The sequence below is a fragment of the Cheilinus undulatus genome, linkage group 8, assembly GCF_018320785.1.
Source record: "Cheilinus undulatus linkage group 8, ASM1832078v1, whole genome shotgun sequence".
In the NCBI taxonomy this organism is placed as follows: domain Eukaryota; kingdom Metazoa; phylum Chordata; class Actinopteri; order Labriformes; family Labridae; genus Cheilinus; species Cheilinus undulatus.
The window spans coordinates 32,787,775-32,801,398 of record NC_054872.1 but is presented as its reverse complement, the minus strand read 5'-3'; the positions used below and the strand labels follow the sequence as shown (position 1 = coordinate 32,801,398).

Below are 13,624 nucleotides of genomic sequence, written 5' to 3'. Positions count from 1 at the left end.
GTCTGTGAAAAGCATGCAGCGGTGTGTCCAGTCAAGCGGGTCTGCAGACCTCCTCCCCTTTCCTCTTCTCTCCGTCCCCTCCGCTCCGCTGCTCTCTCTCTCTCTCTCCCCTTCACGCAGCCCCCTGTCCCGTCTCCTATTGTGTTGTAACCATGGAAACCGGGCCGGAGACTGTATCCGATGCGCCTGCGCGGCTCCAGCCTTCCTTCATCATCATCACCGGCAGCCCGACACGACAGGAACAGAGAGCGGTCGACGCGCTCGCGCTCCCTCTGCTGCTCAGCCTGTGCAACGGCAAACAGACCGGCGCGTGCAGCTGGGAACTGATGAGCAGCTGCGCGACGCTGCAATGTAGACGACCGACGTGTTTTTAATTAAAGACAGGTGTGAGCTGGAGTTGACCTTGCAGCCGTAGTGTATCAAATGCTCAACAAATTGGCATGTTATGAACAGTTATTAGTAATTTATAACTATATTAGCATATTTATGTGGCTATTTTTAGATAGTTACGTGTTTTTATTCTTATTTATTATTAGATGTTCGTGAGAACCTTCAATAAATAAAGAAAAATCATGTGCCCGCAAACCTTAACCCTCTGGTATCCCTACAAATTGCTGCCTCATTTTCCTCCTAGTGTGCAAAAAATGCACAGGGATTATCATTGTAAATAATTATAGTTATATTAGTTTATTTTTAATTGTTTAATTTTTTCCTTGTTTCATCAACTTGTGCCATTAACAAAAATACCAAATACTCAATAATTGTCATATATTTTAACCCTTTAATTCCCACTTGTAATGTAAACAAACAAAACTTTCTGATAAAACAAACACAAATCGATTTTTTCAAGATACTACACTGAAAGTGAAAAACTTATTTATGGATGATTGCAGCCTAGCATATGCAACATTGGTTAAAATGCATTATTAGTTTTTTTGTGAGGTCAATTATTATAAAATACTCACGTTTTTCACCCTGCTGCGCAAAAATGCACACCTTTTAATCATGTTATAAATATCATACATTTCAAAATTGTTTTACTGTTATTGAATTATATTTTTCCCATTTAAGGTCACCCCTAACCATAAATGTCAAATACTCATTCATTTTAATTTTTTTTAACCCTTTAAATGCCATGTTTCATTGATGATGTTACTGCATTGTTAGATACAAAATACACAAAAAATAACTTTTTGCAGGTTACTACACGAAAATTAGATAACTTATTTTTTTGTTATTGAAGAGACACACTCACAGACTCACACAATGATCTGCACTTAAACAAAACCTCAGGGAGTTAGTGAGAAGGGGAGCAGAGGGCAGTATAACGCTAAAATCTAGTGGAAAAACATGTATTTCCTGCCCTCGTCCATATATGGTAAAAGTGACGTCACAGGGTTAAAAAAAATGGTCCAGGTGCAAATGTAAAGCCCCGACTCTCAAATGAAGCCCAGAAACCAGAAAATGCATGATCCATGCCTTAATGGCATATGGATCAAAAGAAGTGGTTTGAATGGGTTTCAATGCGCATTTTTTGCATACCAGGGATATAAATGCTATAAAAAAGGTTTACTTTATTTATGTGAAACTGAAAATTTCGCAAAAATGAACAAAAAATACAATACATGATAATATAAATTGTGAAAGAGGACAAAGTTTTTAAAAAAATATATCAACTAAGTGTGCATTTTTGGCATAGAGGGTACCAGAGGGTTAATGTAATTAAATGATAACTAAAAGACCATTGTTTTATCTGTTTATTACGTGTTTTATTTAAGAATTTCAACATCAATGCTAAAACTTGGCCAATATGAATCTGATTCACATTGTCGTAACGTTACTCCACACAGGCTGTTTATAACTTGTTTTTAATTCTGTTGTCTTTTATGTTACAAAAGAAAATTTAAAAAATGTTTGTAATCACATATTTTCTGCTATGTAAAAAGCAGCCCTGTGAATAGTGAAGTTACTCTATTCAAAAAAAGGGGGGGTTATATCCTTAAATGCTTCCTAGACATTTGTGAAACATTAGATTAATCCTTATCAGTTAAAAGCTTAGTGCTCATGGGATATTTGTCTTTAATGTAGACTAGTTGCATATTTTCTGCTCTAATTATCTTGTGGATGCAAAGAAAAGATTGCCATTTATAACAGATTTGATCCTTTGCTGGAATCATGCGAAGTTAAAGAAAAGTCAAAAGGAATCATTTATGATTCATTTAAAGATATATATATATATATAAATTTTTTATTATATATATATATATTTTTTTTTTTTTTTAAAGGAGTCATAAAACTTATATTCCTGCAGAAATGTACTAGCTAAAATAATCTTTTCTCTTCTTCTGCAGGATGTTTTAATGACCCTTATCAAACCACCGGCCGTTACATCAGATTTTAATATTACCACCAGTAAAGCCTGTGTGATTTGGGATTCTGGTTTAAAGCCATACATGACTCAGTGATTATTCATCTTTTCAGCAGGAGAGACAATGACACAGCAGGGCTTTCCATTTTAGTAAGAACATAGAAATCTCTGGTTCAACTTAATATATATCCATTTGTTTATTGAGCGTAACCACAGACAGGCAGAGTAACACACACACAATGTTGATTCATCCTGCTGAATGTTCACATCATTAACATCATGAGGAAGAGGAAACTAGAGGGCAAAATAGATCAGAAAACACTAGTGCAGTGAGACAGTCAGAGGGATTTGGAAAGAGAAGGAAACCAACAAGATCATCAGGAAAGTGTTTGTCTGCTTCAAGGTGAAACACTGCTTTTCTTCCAAGTTATATTCACGATTTACTGCACTTGTCTTGCATAAACATCAGACCAGTATATTGCACTTAAAGTCATTTTAGTTATGTGAAAGTTAATTAGTCTTAATGCTTTAAGTGTGCATTAGTTTGTTAAGAGCTCTGAAACAGGTGTTATTACTATAATACCATGTATCTGTCAGGGAAATATAGCATGATTTGTATATAGATATTTCTTATGTGCCATTACTCATGGCACTCAAAGGGCACTGGGGTTGCGAAAGTTGTGTCCAGCAAAGCGGGCCTGGTCACCCAACTCTTCCTCAATCCTGAGAGGAAGAGGAGGTGAGGGAGAAAAATGGCAGAGATGTAAGGTAGACAGATGAACGTGGAAGAGGAGAACAGCAGATGAAACACAGAATAAAGGAAGAAAAGGAGTGTAAAAGTGGCAGAAAAACATGTCTGTATCTATTTTTATACACACATACCAAAAACAAATAAGCTAAAAATACCCACCTCATGAGTTGATTGTATTTTGCCAGGCGTTCTGATCGACAGGGAGCTCCAGTCTTAATCTGAAAGGAGACAAAAATACCAATCACATTTTAAGATTTAAACACAATTAGAATCAAGCTGATTGTCAAGTAGGTTTCAACAAGGAATTTGTCTTGGTGTTTAGGGGAAAAACAGAACAGAGAGGTTTACTAGTAGTAATAAAATAAGCTCAGCAATCAACATAAAGGTTGTATAGATAAAAGAGCCCTTGGTTACTATCTTTCTTTCCTTTACATGAATTACTTAGTCTGTAAAATTTAAATCATAATGGTACCCATTCATAAAGCACAGTTGGAATTCATTTCCTGCTCAGCCGCCAAATGAGAATGAATTAGAGAAGCAAGCTTCTTCAAGCTTTTATAAGACAGTTGTTCTTAACTGGTCTATCCTGGGACCCATCAGCTCCACCTAATGATAAATTGCCACCCAGATATCTGAAGATTTTCAACCATTGCAGTTTATCTTGTGGAAAATGCTACTGTTTGGATGAAACAACTCATATCTAAAAGGTGAATCATTACAGAAGCACTGGTATAAAATAAATTCTGGTTGTTTTTAGAGATCTTGGTAAATTTTTACATTATCATTGTAAAACCAGCTTTGTTATCCCAAGATATTGCGAAAATCGAGATGGCTGTGCTAAACTTCTTCCATCTGAGAATTGTGGAGGCCACTCATTGTGCTCTTGGTAACCTTCAGGGGAACAGATTTTTTTGTAGCCTTCCCCAGATTTGTGCCTTGCAACAATCCTGTCCTTGGGCTCAGAGACAGGATCCTCTGACCTCATGGTTTGGTTTTTGCTCTGATATGCATTGTCAGTTTTGAGGCCTTTTATAGAGAGGTGTGTGCCTTTCCAAATCATGTCCAATCTATTTACCACAGGTGGAGTCCAACCAGGGGTGTAGAAACATCTCAGCAACGACCAAGAGAAAAAGGGGGCACCTGAGCTAAATTTCCAGTGTTTTTGCAAAGGGTCAGAATACTTAAGTCAGTTTGATGTTTCAGTTTTTCTTTTTCATAAATTTCCCAAAATGTCTAGAATTCTGTTTTCTCTTTGTCATGATGGGGCACTGAATGTAGATCAATGAGAATAAAAATGCTTTTTCATGTAAGTTTAATTACACCAATATATACTACCTGTCCAGTGCAGAGACCAACCACCAGGTCAGCTATAAAAGTGTCCTCTGTTTCTCCTGAGCGGTGGCTCACCATCACACCCCAGCCGTTCTCCTGGGCCAGTTTACACCTGAGAGGCAGAGGGTGGAATCAGATACCATGTAAGCATTTACACAACCACACATCTGCCCATTGCTGTCCATCAAATTAACAAAAACTCAACTCACGCCTTGATGGCCTCAGTTACAGAGCCAATCTGGTTTACTTTAAGCAGAAGGCAGTTGCAGGCCTTGTCCTCTACAGCTCGTTGTATCCTACGCGGGTTAGTGACCGTCAGATCATCACCGACCACCTGCACAATTTATACAACAAAGTCACGGACACACTGAGGTGCAAGTGTTTTACGATAAACTGTGTCAAGGACTGCAGCCCCGGTACATGGGTGGCTGCTCCATCAGCTGAGCCAAACTTGCCATCTACAAGATATTTTAACCACCCCAGAATAACTTTTCCCCCTTCTAATAAATGAAAATGTAATACTAAAATAGCCCTTAACAGTTGAAGTCAACTTACCTGAATGCCCACTGAGGCTGTGAACTGTGACCAAGCAGGCCAGTCATCCTGGTCAAAAGGATCTTCAATAGACACAACTGCAAGAAAGAGAAACAGGTTTAATTTCCTGCATTGGTCTGATAATATGACCTGCTTAGGGATGGTAATTTTCCCAATTACTCACCTTCCAGTGAATAGGACTGAAGCACCACTGACATTGGCAATAAAGGTTCTAATGGGAGTAATGTCTTAAAAGGCACTCACATTACACAGACACATGCACGCACTTGCCCACACAAGCAGGAAGCACATCATTGACAGGGTAAAGAGCCACATCAGAGTAGGTCCCTGCTTGCCAAATGTGCACTGTAGCGCATAATTAAAACCTCTTTAACAGGCACAAGTGTCAGGAGGAGAGAGCAGGCGGTGGAGACATCAGGCTCTCTTGTTCCCTCAGTTTCACTGCTGCACTGATGGGGGAGATATGGTGGTTGTAACAATGTAAAATCAGCTGATGTATATATTTAATGGTAAAGTTCAATCAGTTATCAACATTGAAGATGTCTCTAAGTGAGTCTATGCTTGGAGAACAGTATTCAACATATTATTTGATTTAATTTAGTAATTTTACACGAGAATGAGTGCTGTTATAAAGAATATAAGCACACCTGTTATTCAATCTCAGTGCAGATTATCAGAGCTGTGCTATGATATTCAGTATGACGGCTAAGAAGTGTGACTTCACCTTCAAACCACAGATCTAAACTGCAGTACTGGCAAAAGGGGGCAGGAAGCAGCTGTCCCCTGGTGTCCTGATGTTTGAAAACAAAAAACAAAAATGCCTTCTTGGATGCTCCTAGGGCACACTGAACATCGATGAAGTGCCCTTCCATTAAACACAATATGGAAAAGTGGAAAGGGTCCCCTTTCAAGTTGACAGAAAGTGATTAAGTGCCCTCTAGGATCTTTCCAGTAGACAGGATTAATGCGGGCCACACACCACATGATAACTGTGCTTATTGTTGGGCTGCAGTCACCCTTCTGACCACAGTCAGAGAAAGCCCAATTATTGGCTCCATTCACTACTAATTGAACATGTTTAATTTTTACAGCCTCGAGACAGCGCACCTCCTATCAGGTTGGAGAGGGAAAAAGACTCTTAAGACACCACATACCACAGGATAATCTGCAGAGATAATCTTAAGAACCATCTAAAAATCAGGCTTTTGATGACTTTGATTGGAGGGGAGGATTCATCCCGGTAATCTGCATGGTTATCATGTAGTGTGTTGCTCACTTAAAGTGCTCTGTAGGGTGTCCTCCCATCGGATAAAACATGGGAAAGTGCCCTCTGGGTTGTATTTCCTGTGGACAAAATATGATTAAGTACTGTTTAATGATTAAATGATATAGTGACCCCATGGGTGCCCTTTTGTCAGACAAAACTTGATAAAGTGCCCTTCTCTACCCTCATCAAGCTTCTCAAAATACTGTATATTGCCTATTGCCAGTGGCAACTGCTTTGGTACAGCTGTTATTCTGTAAATTGAAGCTGAAATTGACATCTGCCTTTCATATTTTTGTGAAATAAATGACTTAATAGCTCAGCATTTCTCATTTATTATATTACATGGTAGGTATCATCCCATGATAAAAACCACTGAATCTTAAGCAGGATTTCTCACTATTTCACCAACAACTTTTTGGCTATGTTCACACTGCATGCCTTAGTACTGAACTCTGATCTTTTACTCAGTTCTGATTTTTTTTTTTTGTTTTGCTGTTCACACTGTGATCAAATTCCAAAAGCTCAGATATGGATCTGATTTAATACCACATATGAATCTGATGTGACTTGGGATGTTTACATGCCAGAAAAAAATCAGATATGAGTCACATACAAACAAAATAATCAAATTTAGGTAATTTTTAACTTTGTCCCTCAAACCTCCTGACGCTACTACAGCTTCAGCATATAGTAGTAAAGGTTATAAATCTGTTTTTGTTAATACATAAAAAAACTGTAAAACAATCTCACTATTTTGTTTATTGTTAAACTTTACTACTTATGAGCTACTCTGTATAACATACTTTTTTGTGTATACCTCCATTGATTGTGCATCATTACAATCAGAATCTAGTATTCAGAACACCTGAGGCATAATGATGCATGTTGTTAACAGCACTCATGGAAAGCCCCATGTCCAATCAAATCCCTCTTTAGAGCACTCTAATATAAATGCCCATTATGAATGGAAACTGTCTGCATGTTGTACTTTGTGAAACCAACCAACTAGTAGGAGAAAAAGTGTGACTGATTCGTATTTAAGGGTAGAAATCTGTCACACTAACACATCAGAATACACACCTGGGTAGTTGTTAATGAAGCCTTGGTAGATGCTTGCCAGCTCATCAGCACTGATGTTGCGGGCTACGTTGGGCGGAGACTTAAAATCCAGGTCGTACTTTCCCTCAATGAAAAACTCTGAAGCAGCAACATCCATCCCTATCACCACTTTGTCTGTGAAACCGGCTTTCTCTATGGCAGTCTTGATCAGCTCCAGGGCTGAAGGACAGAGGCAGATGGTTGAAAGGTAACACTGAAGAAAATAAAGACAAGAATGGGGTGTTCTACCTGTGGCAGTGCTTACCTTCACTGTTCTCTTGAATATTTGGGGCAAATCCTCCCTCATCGCCCACATTTGTAGCATCCTGACCATACTTCTCCTTGATGACACCTCTCAGGGTCTGGTAGAGCTCCGCCCCCACACGCAGAGCATCACGGAAAGACTCCGCCCCCACAGGAAGGACCATGAACTCCTGCATAGCCAGCCTATTGCCGGCGTGCGAGCCCCCATTGATCACGTTAAAAGCCTTAAAACGGAACATAAAAATTCAATAATATCGTATGAGCATTTTGTGCTTAAAAGAGAGATATTTTACAAGGACTCACAGGAACTGGGAGCACCAACTCATTGTTTCCTGCCAGATCAGCAATGTGACGGTACAAGGGGACACCTTTCTCCTTTGCTCCAGCTTTGCATATAGCGAGAGACACTCCAAGAATGGCATTTGCCCCGAATTTAGCTGGAAGGAACACAGACACAGCAGCAATAAAAACACATGGGAGCAGTCAGTGGTGCAGAAACATGTCATTGCACATGTATGTCATCAGCATAGATGAAACGTGAATGAGGCTCACATTTGTTTTCAGTGCCGTCCATTTCGATCATAATGTTGTCCAGTTTTGCCTGCTCCAACACACTGATCCCCTGAAGACAAAGCAATTTCATTCTTCACTATATCCTTCCGCTGTTTTTTTTCTAACATTAACAAAGTTTAGCATTGTTACTCACTGACTGGATGAGAGCAGGTCCAAGGGTGTCATTAATGTGATTCACAGCTTTGGTTACACCTAATACAGCAGGAGAGAAGGAGACATGCTGGAGAATAAGGAACTAGACTTTCACTCTAACTTAAAGCTCCTGTGTGAGGCTTTAATGGGTTATGAAACAGACCGAAATTTAGTCTAAAGCTTCTTTATCTCACAGGAGCAAACAAGACCAACAGTGAAAAGCATGATCCTCTCTGTACTGTTATTTTTCTTGTCAGTGGCCACTGCTGGGGGAAGGTGTCAGATATAGTTGCAGCTCACTGCAGAAAAATGGACCTAAAGAACATTTTCTAACTGAAATAGTTAATGGTGCATTTAAAGTTATAATGAACATCATTTTTACAACTTATTTTTGAGCATTTTTATGTCTTTAGTGTAGAGACAGTACCAGTGGATACTGGATAGAGTCAGAAACTGGGGGAAGAAAGGAAAAGACATTGGGACTGACCAAATTATAACCCAGGCTGTCTGTTTGAGATCTACATATGTACATGGGGTTAGCGGGGGGTAGTTAGTTTTCATCTGAGAGACTGGTACTAAAGTCAGATATCATACCTTAAACCCATCCAGGGCAGATGTAACTTTCCCGTGTACATACATTTAAGACCTGGAGTGACCTCATTGTCTTATAAACTGTCTTATTATTTTTAAGACAAATAACCAAACAGACACATTTATTTGCTAATTTACACATGAAGAAGGCAGATATGATATTTCGCCTCTCTAACCACTACATGGGAATGTTGATGGATTGAAAGGTTTTTTTTAAACTAGAGCAGTGACAACTTAGCAACATTGATGCAGACTGCAGCTGTATTTTAGACATTCAGAACAAAGAATTCTGAGTAAACCCAGATCATGATGACAGCGAGGACCCACTCACCAAGGCTCAGTGGATGAGGGACATGTTTTGGAGAGGAGGAAGACGTTGATGATTGTGATTTGATCAATGATTTTTGAAAATGTTAACAAAGATGGGACAGATTTCTGTTTTAGACTTGTTTTTTTAGGGCAGCCTAAGGTCAAATTGTATTTAAGAAAACTAGACAGGTATTTTTCATCAGAATACACAACTTTTGCAGGACCATGACAAATGAGCAAAGAGGTCAGAGCTTCTGCTTTGCCCTAAATTCTATGCAAATGAATTGTTCCACACAGGAGTTTTAATATCATATGAGAAAAATACATAGGAAAAGAAAGACACATGAGTTAGTCCATGTTTTGTAGTAGATGTTCACCTTTGCCCTTATAGCGAGTCTTGTCTCCATCACGGAGCTCCAGCGCCTCGTAGATGCCCGTAGATGCTCCGCTGGGGACAGCAGCCCTGAACAAACCTGGAAGGGATGGGAAAAAAAAGTGAAGTTGGGCTTTTGTGGACGTGATAGAGGTATGGATTAATTATAGTACACTTATTAATAGACTAAAAAACATAAATATTTAACTAATAAATGCACTATTTTGGTGTAAGGTGTAAATAGCGTTCTATTTTTCCTGTCAGTAAAAATCCTATTGTTAACAAATAAATAGTTTTTTAAAAACAAAGGAAATTGCCCATTGTTATGATCTATTTGCACTAGTTTATGAACATACTTCTTGTATAGGTTGGTATTAATATGTTGGCGTGATAATTAACAATCAATAACTTTTTTTGAGAAAGGACAGGTGAAATAATATGAAGGTGAAAGCAACAAAATAAATTACAAAAGTAAAGGTGATAAAATCTTGTGAAATGAAAAATGAAGAGATAAATTATGAATTGATTTGACTGACCTGAGACTGATTAGATGAAAATTTGGTGGCAAATTTGATCAGTTTGATTGTTTTTCATCCATCATCTATCATTACCGTATGAACATTTTCATTTATCAGTTAAGAAAAGGAGCCTCAGGGGTGAAAGCCACAAAAAGTGATCATAACAATTAAGGTAATGAAAGTGTAAGTAATTTGGCTTATTAATTATTTTTGAAATTTTACTCTTATTTGAAAAGGAAGTTTCACAAAATGTACCTTATCCTGGAATTTTCCACTGCAGTACTTTTTCTAGTTTTTTGAGTCAATGCACTGAAACAGTTTAAAGCCACTTGGCCAGGGTGGAGCCTCTCATGCTAGCTTCAGTTCATCAAATCTCCAAAACTATCCATCACACAGTCAGTTTACATGATATAAATCTGCCAAAAACAAAAAACACTCTACTTGCATTCCAGTGCATCCTTCAATTTCTGCCGTTAACCTTATAAATCTAAACCTTACTTGCTTATTCTAGTCACAAAAATTGACGTTTTAAGTTTTTACATGAGAACAATGGGAGCTTATAATGATGTTACCCATTCAAGGGGGGAGAGAGAGTGTGAGTAGTCTGGCAGAGTCATACAAAATCTGCATGTATTTGTGCAATAAATTTAATCCATGTATTCCAAGTTTGGTAGCATTTTTATTTTTGTATCCTAAAAGAATAAGTCAATATCTCAATCTCACGTTTCCAAAATTATTCCATACCAGTCTTCTAATGTGGGTACCGCTGTATTCAACCATTTTCATGTATACACAGGTTGTGCAGCAGTTTTGTATCATCCCTCTTTTTCAGACAAAAAATGTAATCCAAATAGACTCTCAAAATTCAGAGGTATTTGAGTTTTGAATATCAAATTTAATGTTGAATGAACACCATTTCAATGTAAGCTCAGTTTGGGAAAATCCCAGAATATATGGAAGTGATTTGCCTCAGTCGCACCAACATTTTCTACTTTTATCTCTGTATTCATATCGGTATGGTAACTTAAGATACCTAATATTGTTTTTCTAGCAGTGTTCACTCCAATCCCTCAAGTTTGTTGATGACCACTGAAAACAACAAATTTCTTCTCAGGCCTCTACTGAGATGATTCGGCTAATTAGGAATCAAAAATATGTGTGAATTAAAATATTAAGAGATAAAAATGTTTGTGAAGTGAAATAGAAGTGATAATCCAGTAATTATATAATCACATTTTATCATTTACAACATGCATTTTTTGTGACTTGGACATTTATTATAACTTGATATTTGAGTAAACATTATAATCTCTATACATTTTTATGCTGAATCTTTCTAATCGCATAATGAAATGAAAAAATAATACATTTGCCACTATTTTCATCAGACTCCAACAATTTCCATCAAATTAACCTCAAATTAATCAATCACTTCATAATTTATGACCCCATTACTTCATCTAAATGCATTTTATAAAGTCATTATTCAATTTACATGAGTTTTTATCCCCTGCACTTTTATAATTCAATTTCTGTTACTGTCACCCTTCCTCAAATAAGGGTTTACTTCTCCCTACTCCTTTTTTGATTGCCTCTATATTCTAGATAATCAAGTTTTTGACTATTGGTTATTTATATATATATATATATATATATATATTTTTTTTTTTTTTTTTTTTTTTTTTTTTTTTTTTTTTTTTCCCTGTCTGCTGTTTGTGTGATCATTTTGCTTTTTATACCTGTCATGATGCAAAATACAAATGCAGAATAGTGCTCTGTAACGAATTTCTTTTTTTAACCTTTGCTAGTATGAAGATCCACTTCCACAGTTGGGTTTCCCCTGGAGTCCAAGATCTCCCTCGCAACAATATTCACTATTGACATCCTGTAAAAACAAGAAAACATACGTGTCATTTGACAATATCCATTTCATGTTTCAACTCAAGGCTGACTGACAATTTAGCAATCAGTTTCATGGAGAAAAAAAAAACAAGGATAATGGTTAAAAGAATGGGCTCAAGACACAAAATGGTGTTAAAGTGGCTTATTTTCTTATTAGATGAGCTCTTCTCGCTCTCCCTCACATGCACACATGCTGTGATGATAGTGACGCAGCCCAAAGGATGGATGTCGTGCAATAAATGCTCCAAGGAAGATGCTAGCACACACACACAGACACAGAAACACACATAAAAACCACATTCATACAGCAAAGAGAACATAAATCAAAAGCTGATAGCGCATACCTATTACTACAGTCAAACCTGTTCCAGACCACAACCCAGCTCAATTTTCTATGCTGTTTCAGTCAGTGACAGAGAACACGGACCAATGGAGAGGTGAGACAGTGAGAAAACACACAAGCAAGAGGAGGGAGGAAGATGGAGGGAGCTCAGAAGGATGGAGAGGGGGGGTGGGTGGGTTGAAGAAAGAGATCATTCTTTTTGGATGTTACCTGCAGTGTGTTTGAAGCCCGGTGGAGAAAGTGAGCGATTGTGGGCGAATGGGAGGCAAGAGAAGGAGAGATGGAGGAGGTGGGAGGAGAAGGGGTGAAACCATATGACTCGCAGGAGGGGGAGGGGGAGCGTGTGAGTCATTGGAAGATGCTTAGAGGAGGGGAGGGAGCGTCACAGGGAGAGGAGAAAAGGAAGGTAGAGGGGAGAATAGCAGGGGTTACATTTATTTGTTTTATGAAGGTGCAGAAAAATTAAAGGTCAGAGAAGAAGCTGCATAAGATGAGCTGTGATTTACATTTTTTTAGATTATTCCTCTAACCTTTGCCTCATCATCCTCACTTCCTGCAAATCCTGTCATTTGCTTGCCACTTGCTGTGTGTGCATCTGCTAATTTGCAAAGCAACCACCAAATCATTCATGACATGTGTGCAAATATTGTGCTTGCAAACTGCTAACATGAAAAGCTAATTTCTGGTAGCTGACAAATCTGAGCTGTGCTGTTCTGCTGCAAAAGAATGACATAACTGGTTAAAGGTAAAAGGGAGAAAATGGAGATGAACACATGTATACTTCAAATAAGGTTGACAGGCAGAAAATATCCAAACAAAGGGATGAGGAGGAGGATATTTCTAAGCAGAGACGGCTACACTAAGTAAGCTGCCTTGGTGGAGAACAAGAGAGATCTTGTGATGGGGATTAAAGCAGACAAGAAGACAGGTAGACAGGTGACAAGAGCGCAGCATGTTGGAGGGAGGACATGCATTTAAAAATAGTCCTGGATGTAATTAAAGATACAGCTAGATAGCACAGGAGGCAGAAATGAGCCTGCAATGGGAGGGACTTGTCAAAGACTCTGGTTTTCATAGGCTGCTACATTTGTGTGCTCCATCTGGATTCATGACCTGCAGACTTGGTGGCACAGGGTGGAGGGAGCACACAAATACATGCAAAAATTCAACTAGGATATAAATCAGATTTGCATAATCACAGGGGTCAAATAACTGTTAAGCAATCGTGTAAGTGCAAACACGCACCAG

General features: G+C 38.2%; 1 protein-coding gene across 3 annotated transcripts; it reads right to left on the bottom strand.

Annotated features, from left to right (window-relative positions):
- Positions 1–2,579: 2,579 nt before the first annotated feature.
- On the bottom strand, positions 2,580–13,586 carry LOC121513954 (gamma-enolase-like). 3 transcript variants are annotated; one of them, XM_041793993.1, is made up of 13 exons: positions 12,587–13,586; positions 11,931–12,016; positions 9,618–9,713; positions 8,342–8,400; positions 8,188–8,257; positions 7,939–8,072; positions 7,637–7,859; positions 7,354–7,551; positions 5,007–5,083; positions 4,661–4,785; positions 4,455–4,563; positions 3,279–3,337; positions 2,580–3,091 (listed from the first exon to the last, which is right to left on the bottom strand). In XM_041793993.1, exons 1-13 carry the CDS (start codon positions 12,688–12,690, stop codon positions 3,022–3,024), a joined length of 1,410 nt encoding a protein of 469 aa, XP_041649927.1. In that variant the 5' UTR covers positions 12,691–13,586; the 3' UTR covers positions 2,580–3,021. The 3 variants fall into 3 exon arrangements, with proteins under 3 accessions (XP_041649927.1, XP_041649925.1, XP_041649926.1); XM_041793991.1 differs by having other exon boundaries at positions 2,580–3,337; XM_041793992.1 differs by lacking the exon at positions 12,587–13,586 and adding an exon at positions 12,378–12,484 and having other exon boundaries at positions 2,580–3,337.
- Between the last annotated feature and the right edge of the window lie 38 nt (positions 13,587–13,624).